Source organism: Erythrolamprus reginae, chromosome Z, assembly GCF_031021105.1.
Source record: "Erythrolamprus reginae isolate rEryReg1 chromosome Z, rEryReg1.hap1, whole genome shotgun sequence".
NCBI classification, from domain to species: domain Eukaryota; kingdom Metazoa; phylum Chordata; class Lepidosauria; order Squamata; family Dipsadidae; genus Erythrolamprus; species Erythrolamprus reginae.
The window spans coordinates 122,352,433-122,374,163 of NC_091963.1; the positions used below are offsets into that span (position 1 = coordinate 122,352,433).

Below are 21,731 nucleotides of genomic sequence, written 5' to 3' on the forward strand. Positions count from 1 at the left end.
TTGCTCACTGTCACCTAGAGGTTCGACTACTGCAATGCTACATGGGGCTACCTTTGATGAGTGTTTGTAAACTTCAAACCATGCAAAATGTAGCTGCATGAGTGGTTATGGGCCTTCCAAGGCATGCCCATATTTTGTCATCACTTCACGGACTGTATTGGCTGCCGATTGGTTTCCGGACACAATTCAAAATGTTGATTATGACCTATAAAGCTCCACATGGCATAGGACCACTATCTCTGCCGCATGAATCCCAGTGACCGGTGAGTCCCATAGAGTTGGTCTCCTTAGTGTCCCTTGTCAATGTTGGCTGTTGGGACCTAGGGGAAGAGCCTTCTCTGTGGGAGGCCCAGCCCTCTGAAGTCAGTTCCCCCTGGAGATTTGCATTGCCCCCACCCACCTTGCCTTCCAAAAGAGTCTAAAAACACATCTTTGCCATCAGGCCTTGGGACATTACACCTTCCCCTGTCCAATGAATGTCATTAGCATGATTATTTTGTGAATGTGAATAAATGTTTTAAAATTAGAATTTTAAGAATTCTTTTTTTTAAAAGCATATTCATTGGACAAACTATTGTTATGTATTTTGGTATATGTTGTGAGTTGTCCCGAGTCCACAGAGAGGGGCAGCATACAAGTCCAATTAAATAAAATAAAAATAAATAAATGTCTCCTTAGTGTTACATTTCTTGATTAGTTTCGACCCATTGCTTCTTGTCCTACCCTCAGGTGCTTTGGAGAGTAGCTTGACTCCCTCTTCTTTGTGGCAGTTCCTGAGATATTGGAACACTGCTATCATGTTAACCTTTAATTCATTTATTTTTACTCCACATTTATCTCATAACAACACAACACATATTACCATGAAAGACACATCCATAAATTACATTTCTTTCATAAAATCAATAGCTTATTTTAACTTCAAATATTACATTAATCAGTCTGATCCTATCATCTCTTTTCACTCTCTTCTTTCTCTCTACCACTCTCATCTCTTTTCTTACATTTCTTCTTCCCCTTTCTACCAACTTCTCCTCTCCACCTCTTCTCTTTCCCCTTTTCTACTTCTTCTTTCTCCTTCTAAGTCCTTCCCTGAGCGAATCTATTGTACTGGATATTATATATAACAAATTGTATTTCTCTAATTTTATCCACATTATTATTGTATTTCTTAGTTTTTAACCTCATACTCATACTATTAAGCCTTTATTTTTGGTATATGTTGTTTATCTAATGCTGTCTCCATGTTTAGTTTTATCATCTGTGTCGTCCAAATTTATTTTTCACATTTTCCTTCCATTTCTTTTATTCATACTAACTTAACCCTATCTATACTCTTCCTCTAACCATCCATACTTTGTAGGATTCTGAATCCTCCTTGTCTTTAATTTTAATTGTTGATTGTCATTTCTGCACAGTCCATTATTTTCTTCAGTACCACTCCTTCGGTCAGTTTTGTATTTAGTTCCCCTTTTTAGATGCTATTTGAGCAGCTGTCATCACATGTACAATTAAATATGTTTCTTCTTTATTGAATTTCTCTGGTAAAATACCCAATAAAAATATTTATAATAGCAAATAGATTCAAGAAATTTCTTAGTGATTTCATCCACACAGGTCAAAATGGATTTCTTCCCAAAAAATCAGATCAAAGATAATTTTGAACAATTTAGAATATTGTGAACACCACTCAAAACAGCAAATAACTTTAATGTTTTTGGATGCTCAAAAATAATTTGATAATGTGAACTGCCAATTTATGAAACAACAAGTAGAATACAAGGATTTTGGAGAAAGATTTGTGGTTGTTATAAAAATAATTTATAATAAGCGAATAGCAAAAATAATAATCAATGGGGAAATAACCGATAAAGAGATTATGAAAGGAAGAAGGCAAGGATGCCCATTATCACCATTGTTTTATAAAAATATTTTTATTAGATTTACAGTGATACCTCATGATACGAACTTAATTGGTGACGGGAGGAGGTTCGTAAGGTGAAAAGTTCGTAAGATGAAACAATGTTTCCCCTAGGAATCAATGGGAAAGCGATTAATGCATGCAAGCAGAAAACTCACCCCTTTTGCCTCATTGCTGCCGGCATTCAGATCGTTCGGGGGTGGGTAGAGGAGGGGGGAGACGGGGGGGGGGAGAGAGACAGTGCAGACTGCCCAGAGGGAGCCTCATGGGTGGATTGGGTAGACAGTTACTGTCCGGCTGCAATGACTCAAAGGGAAGGGAGGCGGAATACGGGAGGAGGAGGGAGGCAGCCTCCACGCTCCAGGAGCTAATTGGCCAAAGACGTTCCCAGCCCAGCGCTTTTACATTGATCCCTTGCTCCGCCTCCCTCCCAGCCTCCGGACCGCATTCGTCTTCCTCCCGCCCGCAGCCGACTGACCGTGGGATCCTTCCCGAGCTCGGAGAGCTTCCTGGGAATGAAAGCTCGCGAATGCAACAAGGGCGAAAGCCAGTGCTGCGAAGACCAGGCGGCGCTCCAGAGCCTATGCGGCATGTTAAAGACTGCCTCCTGCCTGCCCCTGCTCTTCTGCCAGAGCGGGGACAGGCAGGAGGAAGTTATGCCGGATACGGGCGATGGGTGGGACAGAGGGGTGGGGTTAAGCCTCCTTTGGCGGCTGGGGAGCTGCGCGGCTTTGCCTTTTGCTGGGAGGGCAAGTGAAGGGCCGGATCTCCTGCCTCCTGCCTCCCCCCCCACCCAAATGTCTCCGCTGTAGCAGCTGCTACAATAGACTTCCACGCCTTTCGTCCGTGCCTGGCGGGAGGTGAAGAGTGCTTTGCCCAGTGCAAAGTTGACAGCAAGCAGCTCCCCAGCCGCCAAAGGAGGCTTAACCCCACCCCTCTGTCCCACCCATCGCCCGTGGCCGGCATAACCTCCTCCTGCCTATCCCCGCTCTTCTGCTGGCCACGGGCGATGGGTGGGACAGAGGGGTGTGGTTAAGCCTCCTTCGGCGACTGCGGAACTGCGCGGCTTTGCCTTTTGCTGGGAGGGCAAGTGAAGTGCCGGATCTCCTGCCTTTTGCCCAGCCAAACCCCCAAATGTCTCCGCTGTAGCAGCTGCTACAATAGACTTCCACGCCTTTCGTCCGTGCCTGGCGGGAGGTGAAGAGTGCTTTGCCCAGTGCAAAGTTGACAGCAAGCAGCTCCGCAGTCGCCGAAGGAGGCTTAACCCCACCCCTCTGTCCCACCCATCGCCCGTGGCCAGCAGAAGAGCGGGGATAGGCAGGAGGAGGTTATGCTGGCCACGGGCGATGGGTGGGACAGAGGGGTGGGGTTAAGCCTCCTTTGGCGACTGCGGAGCTGCTTGCTGTCAACTTTGCACTGGGCAAAGCACTCTTCACCTCCCGACAGGCACGGACGAAAGGCGTGGAAGTCTATTGTAGCAGCTGCTACAGCGGAGACATTTGGGGGTTTGGCTGGGCAAAAGGCAGGAGATCCGGCGCTTCACTTGCCCTCCCAGCAAAAGGCAAAGCCGCGCAGTTCCGCAGTCGCCGAAGGAGGCTTAACCACACCCCTCTGTCCCACCCATCACCCGTGGCCAGCAGAAGAGCGGGGATAGGCAGGAGGAAGTTATGCTGGCCACGGGCGATGGGTGGGACAGAGGGGTGGGGTTAAGCCTCCTTTGGCGACTGCGGAGCTGCTTGCTGTCAACTTTGCACTGGGCAAAGCACTCTTCACCTCCCGACAGGCACGGACGAAAGGCGTGGAAGTCTATTGTAGCAGCTGCTACAGCGGAGACATTTGGGGGTTTGGCTGGGCAAAAGGCAGGAGATCCGGCGCTTCACTTGCCCTCCCAGCAAAAGGCAAAGCCGCGCAGCTCCCCAGCCGCCAAAGGAGGCTTAACCCCACCCCTCTGTCCCACCCATCGCCCGTATCCGGCATAACTTCCTCCTGCCTATCCCCGCTCTTCTGCTGGCCACGGGCGATGGGTGGGACAGAGGGGTGTGGTTAAGCCTCCTTCGGCGACTGCGGAGCTGCTTGCTGTCAACTTTGCACTGGGCAAAGCACTCTTCACCTCCCGCCAGGCACGGACGAAAGGCGTGGAAGTCTATTGTAGCAGCTGCTACAGCGGAGACATTTGGGGGTTTGGCTGGGCAAAAGGCAGGAGATCCGGCGCTTCACTTGCCCTCCCAGCAAAAGGCAAAGCCGCGCAGTTCCGCAGTCGCCGAAGGAGGCTTAACCACACCCCTCTGTCCCACCCATCGCCCGTGGCCAGCAGAAGAGCGGGGATAGGCAGGAGGAGGTTATGCCGGCCACGGGCGATGGGTGGGACAGAGGGGTGGGGTTAAGCCTCCTTCGGCGACTGCGGAGCTGCTTGCTGTCAACTTTGCACTGGGCAAAGCACTCTTCACCTCCCGCCAGGCACGGACGAAAGGCGTGGAAGTCTATTGTAGCAGCTGCTACAGCGGAGACATTTGGGGGTTTGGCTGGGCAAAAGGCAGGAGATCCGGCGCTTCACTTGCCCTCCCAGCAAAAGGCAAAGCCGCGCAGCTCCCCAGCCGCCAAAGGAGGCTTAACCCCACCCCTCTGTCCCACCCATCGCCCGTATCCGGCATAACTTCCTCCTGCCTATCCCCGCTCTTCTGCTGGCCACGGGCGATGGGTGGGACAGAGGGGTGCGGTTAAGCCTCCTTCGGCGACTGCGGAGCTGCTTGCTGTCAACTTTGCACTGGGCAAAGCACTCTTCACCTCCCGCCAGGCACGGGCGAAGGACGTGGAAGCCTATTGTAGCTCGCCCATGGCCGGCAGAAGATCGCTCTTGCCCGGCTTCACACGAGGCATCAGGTCAGCATTCTGGGCGGGCGGGCAGCGGACGAGGAGGGGGAAAGCCTCCTGCAGCAGCTTCCACAACCGCCGGCTTCCCCGCTGCCCACCCGCACAGAATGCTGACCTGATGCCTCACGGGGAAGCCAGGCAAGAGCGATCTTCTGCCGGATATGGGTGAGCGGCGGGGAGTCGGGGCTGCTGGCAAGCGCCCCAGCCCGGCTGTAACCTTTTAAAACAGCCGGGCGGCTCCCCAGCAGCCTCCCGAAGCCAAACGCCAAACCCGAACTTCCGCGTTCGGCTTCAGGAGGCTGCTGGGAAGCCCCCCGGCTGTTTTTAAAGGTGACATCCGGGCTGGGGGGCTTCCCAGCACCCCCCCAACCCCGATCCCGGAAGTTCGGCAAGAGTTCGGGGTTCGGGAGGTTGTTGGGAAGCCCCCCAGCCTGGCTGTCACCTTTTAAAACAGCCGGGCGGCTTCCTAGGAGCCTCCCAACGCCGAACCCGGAAGTTCGGGTTTGGCGTTCGTAACTCGAAAAAAGTTCGTAAGAAAAGGCAATTTTTTTCTGAACCCCGGGTTCGTATCACGAGTTGTTCGTAAGACGAGGGGTTCGTATCTTGAGGTACCACTGTATTTACATTTAAAAACATTGAAAAAGAAAATTAAACACCAACTTTGCATTCCTTTTGTGCCTTGTTATTTTTGGAATATATTCAGTTCATTCTTTTGTAATAAAGTCCAGTTATTCTTCCCAAACAATAACAAGTTAGGAATCTGTTTCTAAAAATCCTCCTTTTTCTGGCTTTCCACTTTTTCAAGACCAGCAGCTGAGCAGGTAATCATAACAATTTTCAACAATAATAATTATTCCTCCAACCACCAGATGGTATCCTCTGTTCTGTCTTCCAGTTCTGCCTTTCTGTTTGATTTCCTTGTTTGTTTATTATTATTATTGTATCAGGCATACAAATCTAATAAATAATAATAATAATAATAATAATAACAACAACTATTATTGTTGTTGTTATTATTATTGTTATTATTATTGTTGTTGTTGTTATTATTATTGTTGTTATTATTATTATTATTGTTGTTGTTATTGTTATTATTATTATCAACAATACAACACAGCAAACGATATCACTATGCTGGATTTCATATTTCATCACCAGTCATGCCAATGCCAGTAAAGCAGCCTTTTGCAATTGACAGATGGAGATTTTGTCAATTCCAATGCTTTTCAAATTATTATTATTAGAAACATAGAAACATAGAAGACTGACGGCATGCATGTTTAAATTTAGTTACTGTGGATTTGCCAACCACGTCTGCTGGAAGTTTGTTCCAAGGATCTACTACTCTTTCAGTAAAATAATATTTTCTCATGTTGCTTTTGATCTTTCCCCCAACTAACTTCAGATTGTTTTCCCTTGTTCTCTGATGTCTACACTTCAGCCAGCTGCAAATCCACTGAGCCATTATTGTCGTTGTTATTGTTGTTGTTATTTGATATAGTATAAATGATTCCACATTTATTTCTCCTGTACTATAACTGTATAATATTACTGTAATTGAATTTATGGAATATTTCACAACATAGTCTTCTGGGGTTTTTTTTGTTGGATATGATTACCTGCCACAACCATTGCATCAAACTATTTCTCACAGAGATATATAATAACCCACTCACAAGCATACACCTAAATTTATATCCTACACTAATTGTTTATTTAATTAGTCTTTTCTGAAGTCTGATATAGTTATTTCAAAACGTTTGCAACTGGGGACATGAAAACAGAGCTATTTTGTATGTAAGCGATGCAATACTGTTGGCTGGGAACATGGAATATTTGAAGAGGATATTTGATATTTTATACATTGCAAAATAGATAGCAAACTAGCTTTTTTCAATGGAAAAATGGTATGTTTCTCCATTTGAATCTTTTTCTGTTATTTATACCTCTAAAGAAAGTATCTTAGCCCTCTAGATATTTGCAGGTGACTGCATGTGATGGGAGAATACAGTTGAAGAGATCCAGTTATAAATATAGTCATTTCATTAAATCCTCAATTATTCCTAACTAATACAGGGCTTACAAAGGTTGCTTTTAAACAGCATGTTGTCTCTAAAAGATAACAGATACATAGGTACCTTTGAGTCAGTTTGATGCCTGAAGTTTGGAAACTTCAGCTCGTGCAGAATGTGGCCACAAGAGCAATCATGGGCTTCCCTAGGTACGCCCATGTTTTGTTAACACTCTGTGGCTTACACTGGCTGCTGATCAGTTTCTGGTCACAATTCAAAGTGTTGGTTATGACCTATAAAGATCTACATGGCATTGGACCAGACTATCTCAGGACTCCCTTCTGCCGCATGAATCCTAGCAACCAAGAAGGGGAAGAACCTTCTTTGTGATGGCCCTAGCCCTCTGGAATCAACTCCCCCCCAGAGATTAGAACTGCCCCCACTCTCCTTACCTTTTGTAAGGTCCTGAAAACCCACCTATGTCACCAGGCATGGGGAAACTAATATACCTCTCAGCTATTATGATTTATGTATGGTCTATTGGGGCTGTATGATTGTTTTTTACTATAAGGGTTTTAAATACTGTTTTTAACATTGGATTTGTACTCTGTATATTGTTTTGTTGTGAGCCGCTCCGAGTCTTCAGATAGGGGCGGCATACAAATCTAATTTAATAATAATAATAATAATAATAATAATAATAATTCATTAATTTTAGTATTTCACTAATTTTTCTAGCTGCTTCTTCTCAATTCTGCCATAGACATCGCAATCCCAGGAGACAGCACAATTGAAGAAAAGCAGCTAGAGAAATTAGTGAAATATGAAGATCTAAAAATCGAGCTGCAACGACTCTGGCATAAGCCCGTGAAAGTGGTCCCAGTGGTACTTGGCACGCTGGGCGCAGCGCCAAAGGATCTCAGCGGACATTTGAAAACCATTAGAATTGACAAAATCTCCATCTGTCAATTGCAAACGGCCGCTTTACTGGGATTGGCACACATTGCCGCTACATCACGCAGTCCTAGTCCTAATTTGATTTGTATGTTGTCCCTCTCTGAAAACTCAGAGCAGCTCACAACAACAAAACACAATACAAATCCAATGATTAAAAACAAGGAGGTGCTTATACAGTTCTACAGAGGAATTATAGAGTCAGTCATTTGGACCTCTATAACTGTTCTTGTTATGTTCACCAAGACAAATTCCTTGTGTTTTCAATTACACTTGACCAATAAAATTCTATTCTCTTCTCTTCTATTCTATTATCACTTTACAGGTATTTAAGAGAATTCTAACATGCATTCTTCTGCCAATTTGAATATCATTTGAAGATAAAAATTGGAGGTTATCACAGGAGAGAAGGAAATGATTTAAAAGATAATTAACTAACTTGCATATTAGTTAGTAAAACTCTTGATAATGTTGGGAAACAAAAGCCTCCAAGGAGTATTTCCTTGAAGAATCACAGATAACAATTAAGTTTTTAAAATGCTATTTGCTTTAATGAGGCCCATATTTAATGATGGCAGAAAATTTAAGTGAGTACAAACATCTCTAATTCTTTTGAAGAAAAGTACGGTAAGTGTGGCTAGGATGCTCAAGTAATGAATTGGTTCTAAACAATGTGAGATCTTATTTTTGAAATTGCTGTTTTTTACTAAAATAACTATATTTTAAAATCAAAACATTTTCTAGTGAGAAAAATATAATGGTAAAGATGAGAAACTCAGTTGCTCATTTGTAAGTAAAGATTTGTTTCATACTGTAAAACGATGATGAACTTTATATAAATACTACAGAATATAAAGATGAATCTTATCTATTTCATTAAGAACTTCAAGTAGCTAATGTTCTGAAAAGAAAAGAATTCTGATTCTAAGCATGATTTCTATCATGCTAAATAAATTTAAAAAGTCCTCCAAAAGAGACTGAATGGTAATCAATGTAATGTGAAATCCAGTATAATCAGTTTTTTTTAAACGTAGTGTTTACTTTTCTGATAAGAGAACACAGGACACAATCTAAAAGTATATTTATCCTTTCCATGTATCTAGTTTTAAGTGAACTATAAACAATTCTAAGATAGTCAGACATCTATGTAATTAATATAACACTTCATCTGATCTAATAAATTGATTGATTATTCTTATTGATCCTGTCATGCCCAAATATGATTGTTTTCTATGCATTTCTGGAATACTTCAAAATTCTGTGTATTAGTTTCAAAGTTTTGAAGGAGACCCATAAATTTATAAATCAAAAATTCTACATCTTTCCTAAACAACAAAAACATCCAGACATTATATTTTAGATAAAGGCAGAGGGGGCAAAGTGAACTGTTGCTTTTGTTTGTTTCTGTTACAAATAGGATACCAACATTTTGGAAGCTTGATTTTCAAATGCCATATATTCAATTTTATATTATCTGTCTAAATTAAAATAACTAATTGCAGTGAATTCCTATTTTGTATGTGAATAATATGAGGGTGGGTGGGTGGAAGGATAAGTTAGCTGAGAATATGGCAACTGTTTGTGTCTGAGCCATTGACAGTGTAAGTGGAATATTTGGAATGTATAATTCATATTGCAAGGGGATGGGAGAGATATAGGAATATGCCTCATCTTTCATGTTCTTGCAAATTGGTGTTTTGTAGGAATAAATCAGTGGAATGACCAACCACACTTCTGCAAGACATTTTGTCCTGATGGGATTTTCAGATGACTGGAATTTGCAAATTTTGCATGGTGCGATATTTCTTTTTGTTTACTTAATCACTTTAATGGGGAATTGCCTCATTATAACGGCAGTGGCATTTGATCACCATCTCCACAATCCAATGTATTTCTTTTTGGTGAACCTTTACTTGGTAGATATTTGTTCTATCTCTACCACACTCCCCAAATCGATAGCTGTTTCCCTCACAAACAACAAGGGAATTTCTTTTGGTGGATGTGTCGCACAGGTCTTTTTCATGGTTACATTTGTCGGTAGTGAGCTGGCTTTGTTAACTATTATGGCGTATGACCGTTATGTGGCCATCTGCAATCCTCTGCAATATAAAATGATTATGAATTGGAATGCCTGCATTCAAATGGCAGCTGCCAGTTGGATTTGCAATCTGATCCATGCAGTGCTGGAAACAGGGATCACCTTTAGATTAAACTTCTGTGACTCTAATACTATTGGCCAATATTTCTGTGACATTCCTCAGTTACAAAAGATTTCTTGCACTGATATAAAAGTCAATCAAATTCTGATACTTGTACTTGGGTTCTTTTTTGACTCTTTTTGTTTTGGACTCATCTTTGCTTCTTATGGTTACATCTTCTCCACCATAATTAAAATGCCATTGGTCCAAAGCCGACATAAACTTTTTTCAACTTGCACTCCTCACTTGACTGTTTTTTTTGTATTCATAATGACAGCTGTGTTTTCATACATGAGGCCCAAATCACTTTCATCTTCTACATTGGATTTGTTTTCTGCTGTTTTTTATACCATTTTGCCACCAATTTTGAATCCCATCATTTATAGCCTCAGAAATAAAGACATCCAAAAAGCTGTCTTGAAACTCCTGCAAAATGTCATATACAATATAGATTGTTGGCAAAATATCAATTTTTATAAAAATTAAACATATTCTCTGGGTTATCTTGTCCTGCAATCCAAGTGGCTCCCTTCCTTATGATCTCTTGGAAGGTCTTAAACATCTGCCATGTTTTCCAGCTTTAAAATAGAGTGATTGTAGACCTCTTATCAGAAATATTTTGTATATGACATGGAGCTTCTTTCTGTCTGGTAATACACTTTTGTTCACTTGTTCACTTTATTATTTCTTGTTCATTCATAATTCTTTTGTAATGTAAGCCATTTTAGAGTTGGTAGACAGTTTAAGATTAAAGGTTTTCCTCCTATTTGATATGATAATTGGTTCATTCAATATTTATCTGATGGCATAAATTTATTTCCATATAAATAAATTGTATCTACACAGATGTGGTAGGAGTACCACATTCAAGTATCATTCGAATTAACATATTGAGTGGAACTCCAACTCCTGGAGTCATTACATGAAGCAGATTATCTAGACCCATTTCAATCATGCTTCAGGCCTGGCTACAGCATGAAAACTGCTTTGGTCATGCTGATAGATGATCTCTGGTGAGCAAGGGGTAGGGGGCATTCCTCTACCCAGTGTTTCTTGACTTCTCAGCAGCTTTTGATACCATCGACCATGGTATCCTTCTGTGATGACTAGAGGGACTGGGAGTGAGAGGCACTGTTTTATGGTGGTTCTCCTCCTATCTCTCTGGCCATTCGCAGTCAGTGTCAATGGGAGGACAGAGGTTGACTCCTAGGGTCCTCCTTTGTGTGGTGCCAAAGGGATTGGTCCTCCTATTCAACATCTATATGAAACCGCTGGGTGAGATCATCCACTGGGATGGGGTGAGATATCAGCAATATACTGATGATACCCAGCTTTATATCCCCACCCCATGTCAATTCAATGAAGCAGTAGGTGTGATGTCCCGATGCCTGGAGGCTGTGAGGATCTGGGTGGGATTCAACAGACTCATGCTCAACCCCAACAAGATTGAATGACTGTGGGTGATGTCTCCAAAGAACTAGACCAACTATCCATCTCTGGTCCTGGGGGGGGACAAAACCCCCTCAGATCAAGTTCAAAATCTGAGTGTCCTCCTAGATCCACAGCTAAGGCTTGATCAACATCTCTAAGCTGTAGCTAGGGGGCTTTGCACAGGTTCTTCTTGTGCATCAGTTATGGCCCTATCTGAACCAGGAGGCTCTTTGTTGGTCATTCCTGTACTTATCACCTCTTGACTCAACTATTGCAATGTGCTCTACATGGGGCTACCCTTGAAAAGCTTTTGGAAACTTCAATTGGTACAGAACGCAATCACACAAGCTATTGTGGGTCTGCCTAGGTACACTCACATAACATCAATGCTCCACAAGCTGCACTGGCTTCCAATCAGTCTCTGAATACAATTCAAGGTGTTGCTTATCATCTATAAAGCCCTACATGGCTCAGGGCCAGACTATCTTTGAGAAGGCAGCTTCTGCCGCACACCTCCCAGGAACTGATAAGAGCCCACAGAGTCAACCTTCTCCAGGTCCTGTCAATCAAATAATATTGACTAGTGGGTTTACGGGCAAGGACCTTTTCTGTGGTGGCTCTGGCTCTATGGAACCAACTGCTTCCAGAGATTTTTATCCTCCCCACCTTACCGGCCTTCCACAAAACTGTAAAGACCTAGCTCTTCTGGCAGACCTGGGGCCATTGATGGAATGAGATACTGCCTAGATCAGGCCATGTGTGAATGTGAGACTATGTATTTTTATTAGGGTTTTTAATAAATGCTTTTATCCCACTTTTAAATGTTGTCCTTTACTTGCTGGAAGCTGCCCAGAGTCCTTTGGGAGTTGGGCAGCATATAAGTAAAACAAACAAATAAATAAATAAATAAATATTTCACAGGTATCAAAATAAAAATGATTAATTATGTAGAACTCTTTTTCTAAGTTGTATGTGATTATTGGTCACTATTTTAAATATTGTCTATTAAGAAAATTATTCTAGATGTAGAACATAAGTTCTACATTTCCTGACAATCTTCTTTTCATTTATGACTTGTTTAGTTTTAAATGCTGAAATCCAGATCAAGTTAATTGTTTTGCTTGCCCATTGGTTGCCGATCAGTTTCCGATCACAATTCAGTGTTGGTTATGACCTATAAAGCCCTTCATGGCATTGGACCAGAATATCGCCGGCTCGACTTACCGGCCACGGCGCTTTTGCAGAAGGGCCGGGCAGACACTGGACCCTTCTGTGGCGGCCGCCATTTTGTTTTCGGCCGAAATCTCGCGAGACGAGATTTCGGCCGGGAAAGCCAGGCCCACGTGGCCTGGAATGACGTGGGGACCGGGCGGGGCTTGCTGGCCCTATTTAAGGGCTGCAGGCCCCGGGCCAAGCCTTTTCGCCCGGACCCAGTCAAGAGAGCAGACACTTGGCTGTCTGCTCTTGGAGCCTTTCGGCGGCCGCGTGGAGGCGGCCGTCATTTTGGGCCTCGTTGGAGGCTTGCGGTGGCACTGCTCATCGCGGGCAGCAGGCTTCGGCCCATCCGAGGCTGGCGGTCTGCCCATCTTCAATAGGAGCTCTTGGGCAGCAACGGGCTTGCGGCAGGAGTCCCGCGTGAGGCTCCCACCCCCACCCCGCTCGGTAAAAGGCGGCCGCGTGTTGCGGTCGCCATTTTGAGAGCCTCATCGGAGGCTCGGGGAATGGTTTGGGGGCTTCGGGTCCGGCGGGAAGGCCGGGCCTTGTGCCGTTTGGCTGTTGCCCCCCCCTATTTTGGGGGGGATCATTCTGGTAGCCCCCTTGGGGAAGTGGGGGGCTAGGGTGGAGGGCTCGCGTGTGCGGCCCCTCCCGGTTCATGGCCCCCGAAAAACAATAAAAATAAAATACAACATAAAATAAAATAAAAACGGAGGACGGTTGGGCCCTTGGTGGCAGCTTCCTGCTGCTGCGCTGCCTGTTTGGGCAGAGGCCTTTTGCTGCCCTCTTGGGGCCTGGGTGGCCCCAGTTCCCTCATGTGTAAATTAAGAACCATGGTGTACACAAGAACATATTAATCATAATAATAATGAGACTGATGATGGTTGGAATGATTTCATATATTTATATGGAAACATGGACATATAACGGCAAGAAAAGACCTATTGGTCCCTCTAGTCTGCCCTTGTTCTGTTTCTGTATTTTATCTTGGGATGGATATATGTTTATCCCAGGCATGTTTGAATTCTGTTGCTGTGGATTCATCTACCGGGTCTGCGGGAAGTTTGTTCCAGGCCTTTACTATTTCAGTAAATCATGGCCAAACTTCAGTACAGTTATTGTCTAACTTAATCATTTAAATATTGTTGCCACTCGGTCCCAGTTTCTTGGGGTTTTTTCGGGGGGGTGGGGGACACCTAACCAGGTTTGCCCCCTCCCCCCCGGCTCCTAGTGCGGGAGCACAGGCCCCTGGGGCAGCTTTTGCCAGGGCCTAGTGTGTCGGGGGCGGGGGGTTTGACCCCGCCAACCCAGGCCAGAGGGCCTCCGTCCCTTTTGACGGCTTACCCATCGGGGCCAGGGAGATTGGACATGGGGGCCACCACAGGGTGGGACCCGTTCGCTGCATGTCATGGGCTTGCTGCAGAGGGGCTTGTTTCCCCCCTTTTTGTATGTACAGCCGTGCGTGCGGGAAGGCGGGGCTCCCATGCCGCTTCAATGTGCCCCTGCCCCTGAAAGGGGACGGTTAGGAGGGGAAGGGGTCCAGGGTACAAACCCCACCTACGGGGGGGGGGGGAAACTGGGCCCAGCCCATTTAATTACAAAAACAACTACAACAACAACACTGGGGTTGGTTGAGGGACGACCACCCTCGCTCGAGAGCGGCCGCTCTCTTGCTAGGTTTCTCCAAGGGATTCAGGATCCCTTACATGGGGGGTTCGAGCAAGCCTTTGGGTTCAACAACCTCAGGTTGGTTGTGGGACATAACGGCATTGTTCGGTCTGGGATAGCATAAGAGGTGGCCATGGGGAGGGGCCTTGGGCCCTTCCCGGAGCCGCCCTTCCCGAATCTTGGGGTCTCCCCATTAGGGGGGGTCCCCTGACAGGTGGGTGATGAATCTAGGTTGATTCACCACTTGTCTTTTCTTAAAAGGGAGTCAGTGAAGGATTTCGTTCCTGACGAACTTTGTTTAGCCGGCTCGCATCGTTTGAGGCGGTCGTGGCCATGGTAATGCAGTGTGGGGATGGAGCCCTTATGGATAAATGCGACATTAAGTCAGCATCCCGGCTCTTCCCCATGCACCCGGACGGCTTCGAGCTGTTGGGCTTCCATTTCATGGGTGTTTTTAAGTGGTCGGGGTTTTACCCACGGGTGGCTCCTTTCTCATGCTCTCTTTTGGGAGAGCTCGAGCACCTTCTTGGAGTGGGCGCTCAGGAGGCGCAGCGGTCTGGGCTCGGCGTTCACTATCTTGAGGGTTTCTTGATGGTGGGGACTGCGCGGTGCAGAGCACTGCTTTGCTCTAATGCGGGTCTTCGAAGCCCTTTGCGCTCTGTTGGGGGTGCCTTTAGCCTCTACGGGGACTGAGGGCCCCGCCACCGGGATTACCTTCCTCGGTATTGAATTAGACTCAGAGGTGCAATCTTCTAGTTTGCCCCTGGTCAAGTTGGCACAAATCAGGGATCACCTTGGTACGGTTCTGGGGCTGCGGGAAGGTCACTCTTCGGCAGCTCCGGGACCTAGCTGGGATACTTCATTTTTGCCCGCCGGGTCGTGGTGCCGGGCGGGGGTTTTTCTAGGTGGTTATGTACTGCGATGAGGGGGCTCTGTTTGCCCCATCATCGTACCCGCTTATGTGCAGGGGTCAGGGCTGACCTCTGCGTGTGGCGGAGTTCTTAGAACGTTTTAATGGGTTGTCTTTTTGGAAGCAAGAGCTTCTTTTGGAAGCTGATTTGCAGTTGTGTTCTGGTACTGCATGTACTCGTGCTTTGGGTTGTGTTGGGTGACCAGTGGTGCTGGTCTGCGTGGCCTCCTGAATGGGGCCTCTTCTTTGGTTAGGGATTTGACCCTTTTGGTAGCTCTCCCCCTTGATAGTGGCTCTAGAGCTTTGGGGTGAGCGGTTTGGGGGCAAGACTGTGCATTTTGGTGTGACAGCCTAGTGGTTGTCCATGTTGTGATCGCCCTGTCCTCCAAGAGGGACAGGGTCATGCGGCTTGCCCGCCAAAAAAATTTTTTTTTTTTTTTTTTTTTGGGCACAGGTCCTTGTCCCTGACCACACTGTTTTTAGCTAGGCATGTCCCCGGGTTAGATAACGGGGTTGCTGACGCCTTGTCCCATGGTCAGTTGTCCTGGTTTCGGACCCTGGCCCTGCGGGCACGTATGTCGCCAGGGGCTTTTTCCTGTCCACCTTGGGGCCGGGGGGCTCCTGGGCAGTAAAGAGTGAGGCTTACTGGGCTACGGCACTCTTTGGAGTGTCTGGCACCCAGGGGGGCTTAGCAGCGGGTAGGTGAACTGTTTGGGATGGCAGGCAGTATACGGGTTACCCCTATAGCTGGCCTGCCCCAGTTGTGTACCTGGCCATATTTGTGTCCAGCTTAGGCAGCGTGGCCTTTCGGTTAGGACTATTGGGTCCAGGTTGGCCGGCTTCGCCTTGTTTAAGGCGGGGGCGGGGTTATTGGTTTTATGGCGTCTTCCGCAGTGTGACAGTGTGGGAAAGTTGGGCCGGGGCCGCATTGCGGGCCGCCGGGTCAATTTGGTGCCTTCCATCTCATTACTTCAGTAGGTGGGTGCTAGTATGTAGGGTTTGGCCAGGCCAAGTATGGATCCCGCCATTAGGGAACGCCGTTCTCGAGAGGCGCTGCCACTAGTGCGGTAACGGCGTTCTCGATACGGAGGATTCGGGAAGTCGCTCGCCGGCGGTCAACGGCCTGTTTCAGGGTACGAACGGCCTGTTGAGGGTCCCGGGTAAGATCTTAGGCCAGGTTCCTCTGTTGGTCCCCTTCTATTCAACCCCGCCAGGACGCGACCGACGGTGTTGCTTGGGGTCATGAGCGCTCCGAGACCACTCAGCAACAAGTTACCATCGGGGGTGGGGACCCTGCCGTCGTGGCGGCTGGGTCCTGGTTGTCTGGCTGGGGAGATGGGGTGTGCGGTGGGACGGGCGTTTCCACCGCTTGCTGGGAGGGCGGCATCCCATTGCTGCGCCCAGGTGGTCCTGGGAGGGCGGCATCCCATTGCTGCGCCCAGGAGGTCCTGGGAGGGTGACATTTCGTTGCTTCGCCCAGTTGGTCCTGGGAGGGCGGCATCCCATTGCTGCGCCCAGGTGGTGTCGGGGGGGCGGCATCCCATTGCTGCGCCCAGTTGGGCTGGGAGGGCGGCATCCCATTGCTGCGCCCAGTCGGTGGCCAGGGGCGGTATGCCATTGTTGCGCTCAGAGGTGTGCTGGGAGGGCGGCATCCCATTGCTGCGCCCAGTCGGTGCCGGGGGTCGGCATCCCATACTGCGCCTGAATGTGTGCTGGGAGGGCGGCATTCCATTGCTGCGCCCAGTTGGTGCTGGGAGGGCGGCATCCCATTGCTGCGCCCAGTTAGTGCCGGGGGCGGCATCCCATTGCTGTGCCTGGATGTGTGCTGGGAGGGCGGCATCCATTGCTGCGCCCAGTTGGTGCTGGGAGGGCGGCATCCCATTGCTGCGCCCAGACGGTACTGGGAGGGCTGCATCCCATTGCGGCGCCCAGGTGGGGGGTCTTGCACCGTGGTGGCAAGGACCTGTGTGGGCCTGGGGGTCGTTTCTTCGATCTGCCAGGTTCGCGAAGCCTGCAGTGGCTTCGCACTGTGCGGCCCTCCACGCAAGTGGTGTGGTCGAGATCCTCTCGGGGATCGCTTGGTGGGACGCCATTTCCCTTAGGGACCTTCACCGGGTTAGATGGGGAGTTAAGGCCCCGGGTACGGTAGTCAGAAAGTTAGGCGGGGTGGTTGTGGCCCATCCCCGCATCACCATAGATCAGCTGTGGCTTTACCTGGCTGCTGGTCTTCCTCTGTCAGAACTGAGGAACACCTTTTTCCTACAGGACCTGCAGTGTCTCTGCGTGAGCTGGCGCAGATAGAGGGGGGAGTCGGGGGGCCAAGATAGAGATCTGACCCCCGCTCCGTGGCAGGTTAGGGGCGGAAATCTGGGTGGTGGTTCAGCAACTGCGCGTTCTCCCTTGGGCATCTTTGGGGATGATTGACAGGTTCTCTCCAAGCTCATGGTGGGGTGCTACCTGAGCACTTGGGGGGAACCTGTCTTTGGGTCCCGCTATTGAAGTCCCAGGGTAGGGGTGAGCCGGCGGGACCCCCCTCATGCGAGTGCATGGCAGGGTCTCAGGTGAGGGAGAGGTCCCTCACCTGGACTAGCATCGAGCTACGCCCTTAGTTGCCCAGGAATGTTGACCTTTTACGTCATTTCCACCCCGGAAGTGTTTGTTTGACCCTGCAGGTCCACTGTTTTTGGGTCATAGTTGAATATGTTGATTTATGCAAATTTATGCAAATTTATGCTAATTTAATTAATAAATTATGCAAATTTATTTTAATAAAAATGACCCAAGTTTAAATCCAGCTCTGGTGTCCGTGTCGTTACTCCGTCTCTTCTGCAATATCGCCGGCTCGACTTACCGGCCACGGCGCTTTTGCAGAAGGGCCGGGCAGACACTGGACCCTTCTGTGGCAGTCGCCATTTTGTTTTCGGCCGAAATCTCGCGAGACGAGATTTCGGCCGGGAAAGCCAGGCCCACGTGGCCTGGAATGACGTGGGGACCGGGCGGGGCTTGCTGGCCCTATTTAAGGGCTGCAGGCCCCGGGCCAAGCCTTTTCGCCCGGACCCAGTCAAGAGAGCAGACACCCACCCGCCCTCCCTATTTTGCAGTGTGCTATTGGTGGGTCGCCCTCGGGGGCCGAATGGGAATTTTTTGCAGCTTCGCCCATTTGGCTTGGCTGTTTTTTCGCCCATTCCACACTGGGGAGATGGATGTGCGGTTAGGGGGTGCTTGCATTTAATAGGTTAATTGGCTTACCTTTGGTCATTTGGGTAGGCAGGTTAGGGGCGGAAATCTGGGTGGTGGTTCAGCAACTGCGCGTTCTCCCTTGGGCATCTTTGGGGATGATTGACAGGTTCTCTCCAAGCTCATGGTGGGGTGCTACCTGAGCACTTGGGGGGAACCTGTCTTTGGGTCCCGCTATTGAAGTCCCAGGGTAGGGGTGAGCCGGCGGGACCCCCCTCATGCGAGTGCATGGCAGGGTCTCAGGTGAGGGAGAGGTCCCTCACCTGGACTAGCATCGAGCTACGCCCTTAGTTGCCCAGGAATGTTGACCTTTTACGTCATTTCCGCCCCGGAAGTGTTTGTTTGACCCTGCAGGTCCACTGTTTTTGGGTCATAGTTGAATATGTTGATTTATGCAAATTTATGCAAATTTATGCTAATTTAATTAATAAATTATGCAAATTTATTTTAATAAAAATGACCCAAGTTTAAATCCAGCTCTGGTGTCCGTGTCGTTACTCCGTCTCTTCTGCAATATCTCCAGGACTACCTTCTGCCGCACGAATCTCAGTGATTGGTTAGGTCCCACAGAGGTGGCCTTCTCCGGGTCCCATTGACTAAACAATGCCAATAAATAAATAGATAGATAGATAGATAGATAGATAGATAGATAGATAGATAGATAGACAGACAAACAAACAAACAAACAAACAAACAAACAAATATTGTTTCTGAATAACCTTCTAGGCAATAATATGTTTTTGATATATTTATCCTGAAAAGCCTGTGACTAATAAATATATTTTTAAAGAAGTGTTTGACACATTTGACATTAGTTTTCAATATTGAAAGTTTTTTTATTGTAATCAAGTCAAACATAACAAAATATTTTTTGCCTTTTTTCCCATAAAAAAGCACTTTCAACCACATACATTAATCTAGTTATTATCATTTAAGCTAATGATTAAAGTAAAACTATAATATGTAAGCAATTCCTGATATATAAAATAAAGGAAAACAAAATATATCTAGTTTTACATCAATTAATTATATAATTATAATTATTAATTATAATTATATAATTTTGGTTTTCAGTCTGTTATTGTATATACTGTAAGAAGGCTTGGTATTAACATCAGAGAATCACCTGTTAATTTTATATTCATTAATATTTTTTGGGATATCCTTCAAAGGATCAGAACACATATTCTCTTATTTCTGTTTGAAATTTGGTAACATTTTGTGCCACCAGACACACCAAGAGACAAGGGATTAGTAGCCCTTTCTCTCTCCTTTTAAGCTATCAGAAAACTCCAAAGATGATTCAAAATTTTCTGGAATTTCATTTTACTCCAGATATATGGCTGAGCTGAAGGTCACATGACATTTCCATGCCAAAAATGTTCATTGCTTAAGATAGAGGGGGGAAACAAACAGAAGTTTGTTCAAATTATTCTAAAATATAACTTCATGATTAACTGTATAGAACATCATTGGAAATAGTATCAGATCCTTTTGCTTTATTCAATATATGCTTTGGTAAATAAAGAACATGATGAAACATATAAACTCTTCTTCTAAGAGTATTAGTTACTATTTCAGATTTGGTTTTGGTACAGATTTAAACTTCTAGATTTTATTTTTAAATAGAAAGGTATGAATTGTGTAACACAGTTTTTAATATTTAAGGTATTGGAAATGAACATATATACATACGTTTAAACCCAAGTTCTTAAGAAATTCTGTAGAGGATCGCTGCCATATTAAAATAACAGACTTTAGTAGATATAACATGTTATTGCTGAAGAGACGGAATAACGACTCGGACACCAGAGCTGGATTTAAACTTGGGTCATTTTTATTATAATAAATTTGCATAATTTATTAATTAAATTAGCATAAATTAGCATAATTTGCATAATCAACATACTGAACTATGACCCGGAACCAAATGGACCTGCAGGGTCAAACAAAAACTTCCGGGGCGGAAATGACGTAAAAGGTCAACATTCCTGGGCAACTATGGGCGTAATCGATGCTGGTCCAGGTGAGGGACCTCTCCCTCACCTGAGACCCTGCCATACACTCGCATGAGGGGGGTCCCGCCGGCTCACCCCTACCCTGGGACTTCAATAGCGGGACCCAAAGACAGGTTCCCCCCAAGTGCGCAGGTAGCACCCACCATGGTCTTGGAGAGAACCTGTCAATCATCCCCAAAGATGCCCAAGGGAGAACGCGCAGTTGCTGAAACCACCCAGATTTCCGCCCCTAACCTGCCTACCCAATGACCAGAGGTAAGCCAATTAACCTAATTAAATGCCAACACCCCCTAACCGCCCATCCATCTCCCCAGTGTGGAATGGGCGAAAAAACAGCCTGGCCTAATGGGCGAGGCTGCAAAAAATTCCCATTCGGCCCCCGCAGGCGACCCCGAAGCACACTGCAAAATAGGGAAGGGCGGGTGGGTGTCTGCTCAGGCACCAGGTCCGGGCGAAAAGGCTCTCTTCCCGGCCTGCTGTCCCTTAAATAGGGCCAGCAGGCCCCGCCCGGACCCGACGTCATGCCCAGCCACGTGGGCAGGGCCTTCTCGGCCGAAATCTCGCATCGCGAGATTTCGGCCGAAACCAAGATGGCGGCCGCCATCGGGAGGGCCCGAGTCTGCCGGCCCTCCAGCAAAAGCGCCGGGAAGCCGGTGAGTCGGCCGGCGATATTGCTGAAGAGACGGAATAACGACTCGGACACCAGAGCTGGATTTAAACTTGGGTCATTTTTATTATAATAAATTTGCATAATTTATTAATTAAATTAGCATAAATTAGCATAATTTGCATAATCAACATACTGAACTATGACCCGGAACCAAATGGACCTGCAGGGTCAAACAAAAACTTCCGGGGCGGAAATGACGTAAAAGGTCAACATTCCTGGGCAACTATGGGCGTAATCGATGCTGGTCCAGGTGAGGGACCTCTCCCTCACCTGAGACCCTGCCATACACTCGCATGAGGGGGGTCCCGCCGGCTCACCCCTACCCTGGGACTTCAATAGCGGGACCCAAAGACAGGTTCCCCCCAAGTGCGCAGGTAGCACCCACCATGGTCTTGGAGAGAACCTGTCAATCATCCCCAAAGATGCCCAAGGGAGAACGCGCAGTTGCTGAAACCACCCAGATTTCCGCCCCTAACCTGCCACGGAGCGGGGGTCAGATCTCTATCTTGGCCCCCCGACTCCCCCCTCTATCTGCGCCAGCTCACGCAGAGACCTCTGCAGGTCCTGTAAGAAAATGGCGTTCCCCTGTTCTGACAGGTGAACGCCATCGGCCCGGTAAAGCCACG

The 21,731-nt window shown here is 47.0% G+C and overlaps 1 protein-coding gene across 1 annotated transcript; it reads left to right on the plus strand.

Moving 5' to 3' along the window:
- Window positions 1-9,476: 9,476 nt before the first annotated feature.
- Window positions 9,477-10,442, plus strand: LOC139153989 (olfactory receptor 14C36-like). The gene has a single exon (XM_070728416.1). It carries the CDS (start codon window positions 9,477-9,479, stop codon window positions 10,440-10,442), a length of 966 nt encoding a protein of 321 aa, XP_070584517.1.
- The last annotated feature ends 11,289 nt before the right edge of the window (window positions 10,443-21,731 follow it).

Coding starts and splice junctions, on each gene's coding strand:
- LOC139153989 (XM_070728416.1), top strand. CDS start 9,477: ATGACCAACCACACTTCTGCAAGACATTTTGTCCTGATGGGATTTTCA.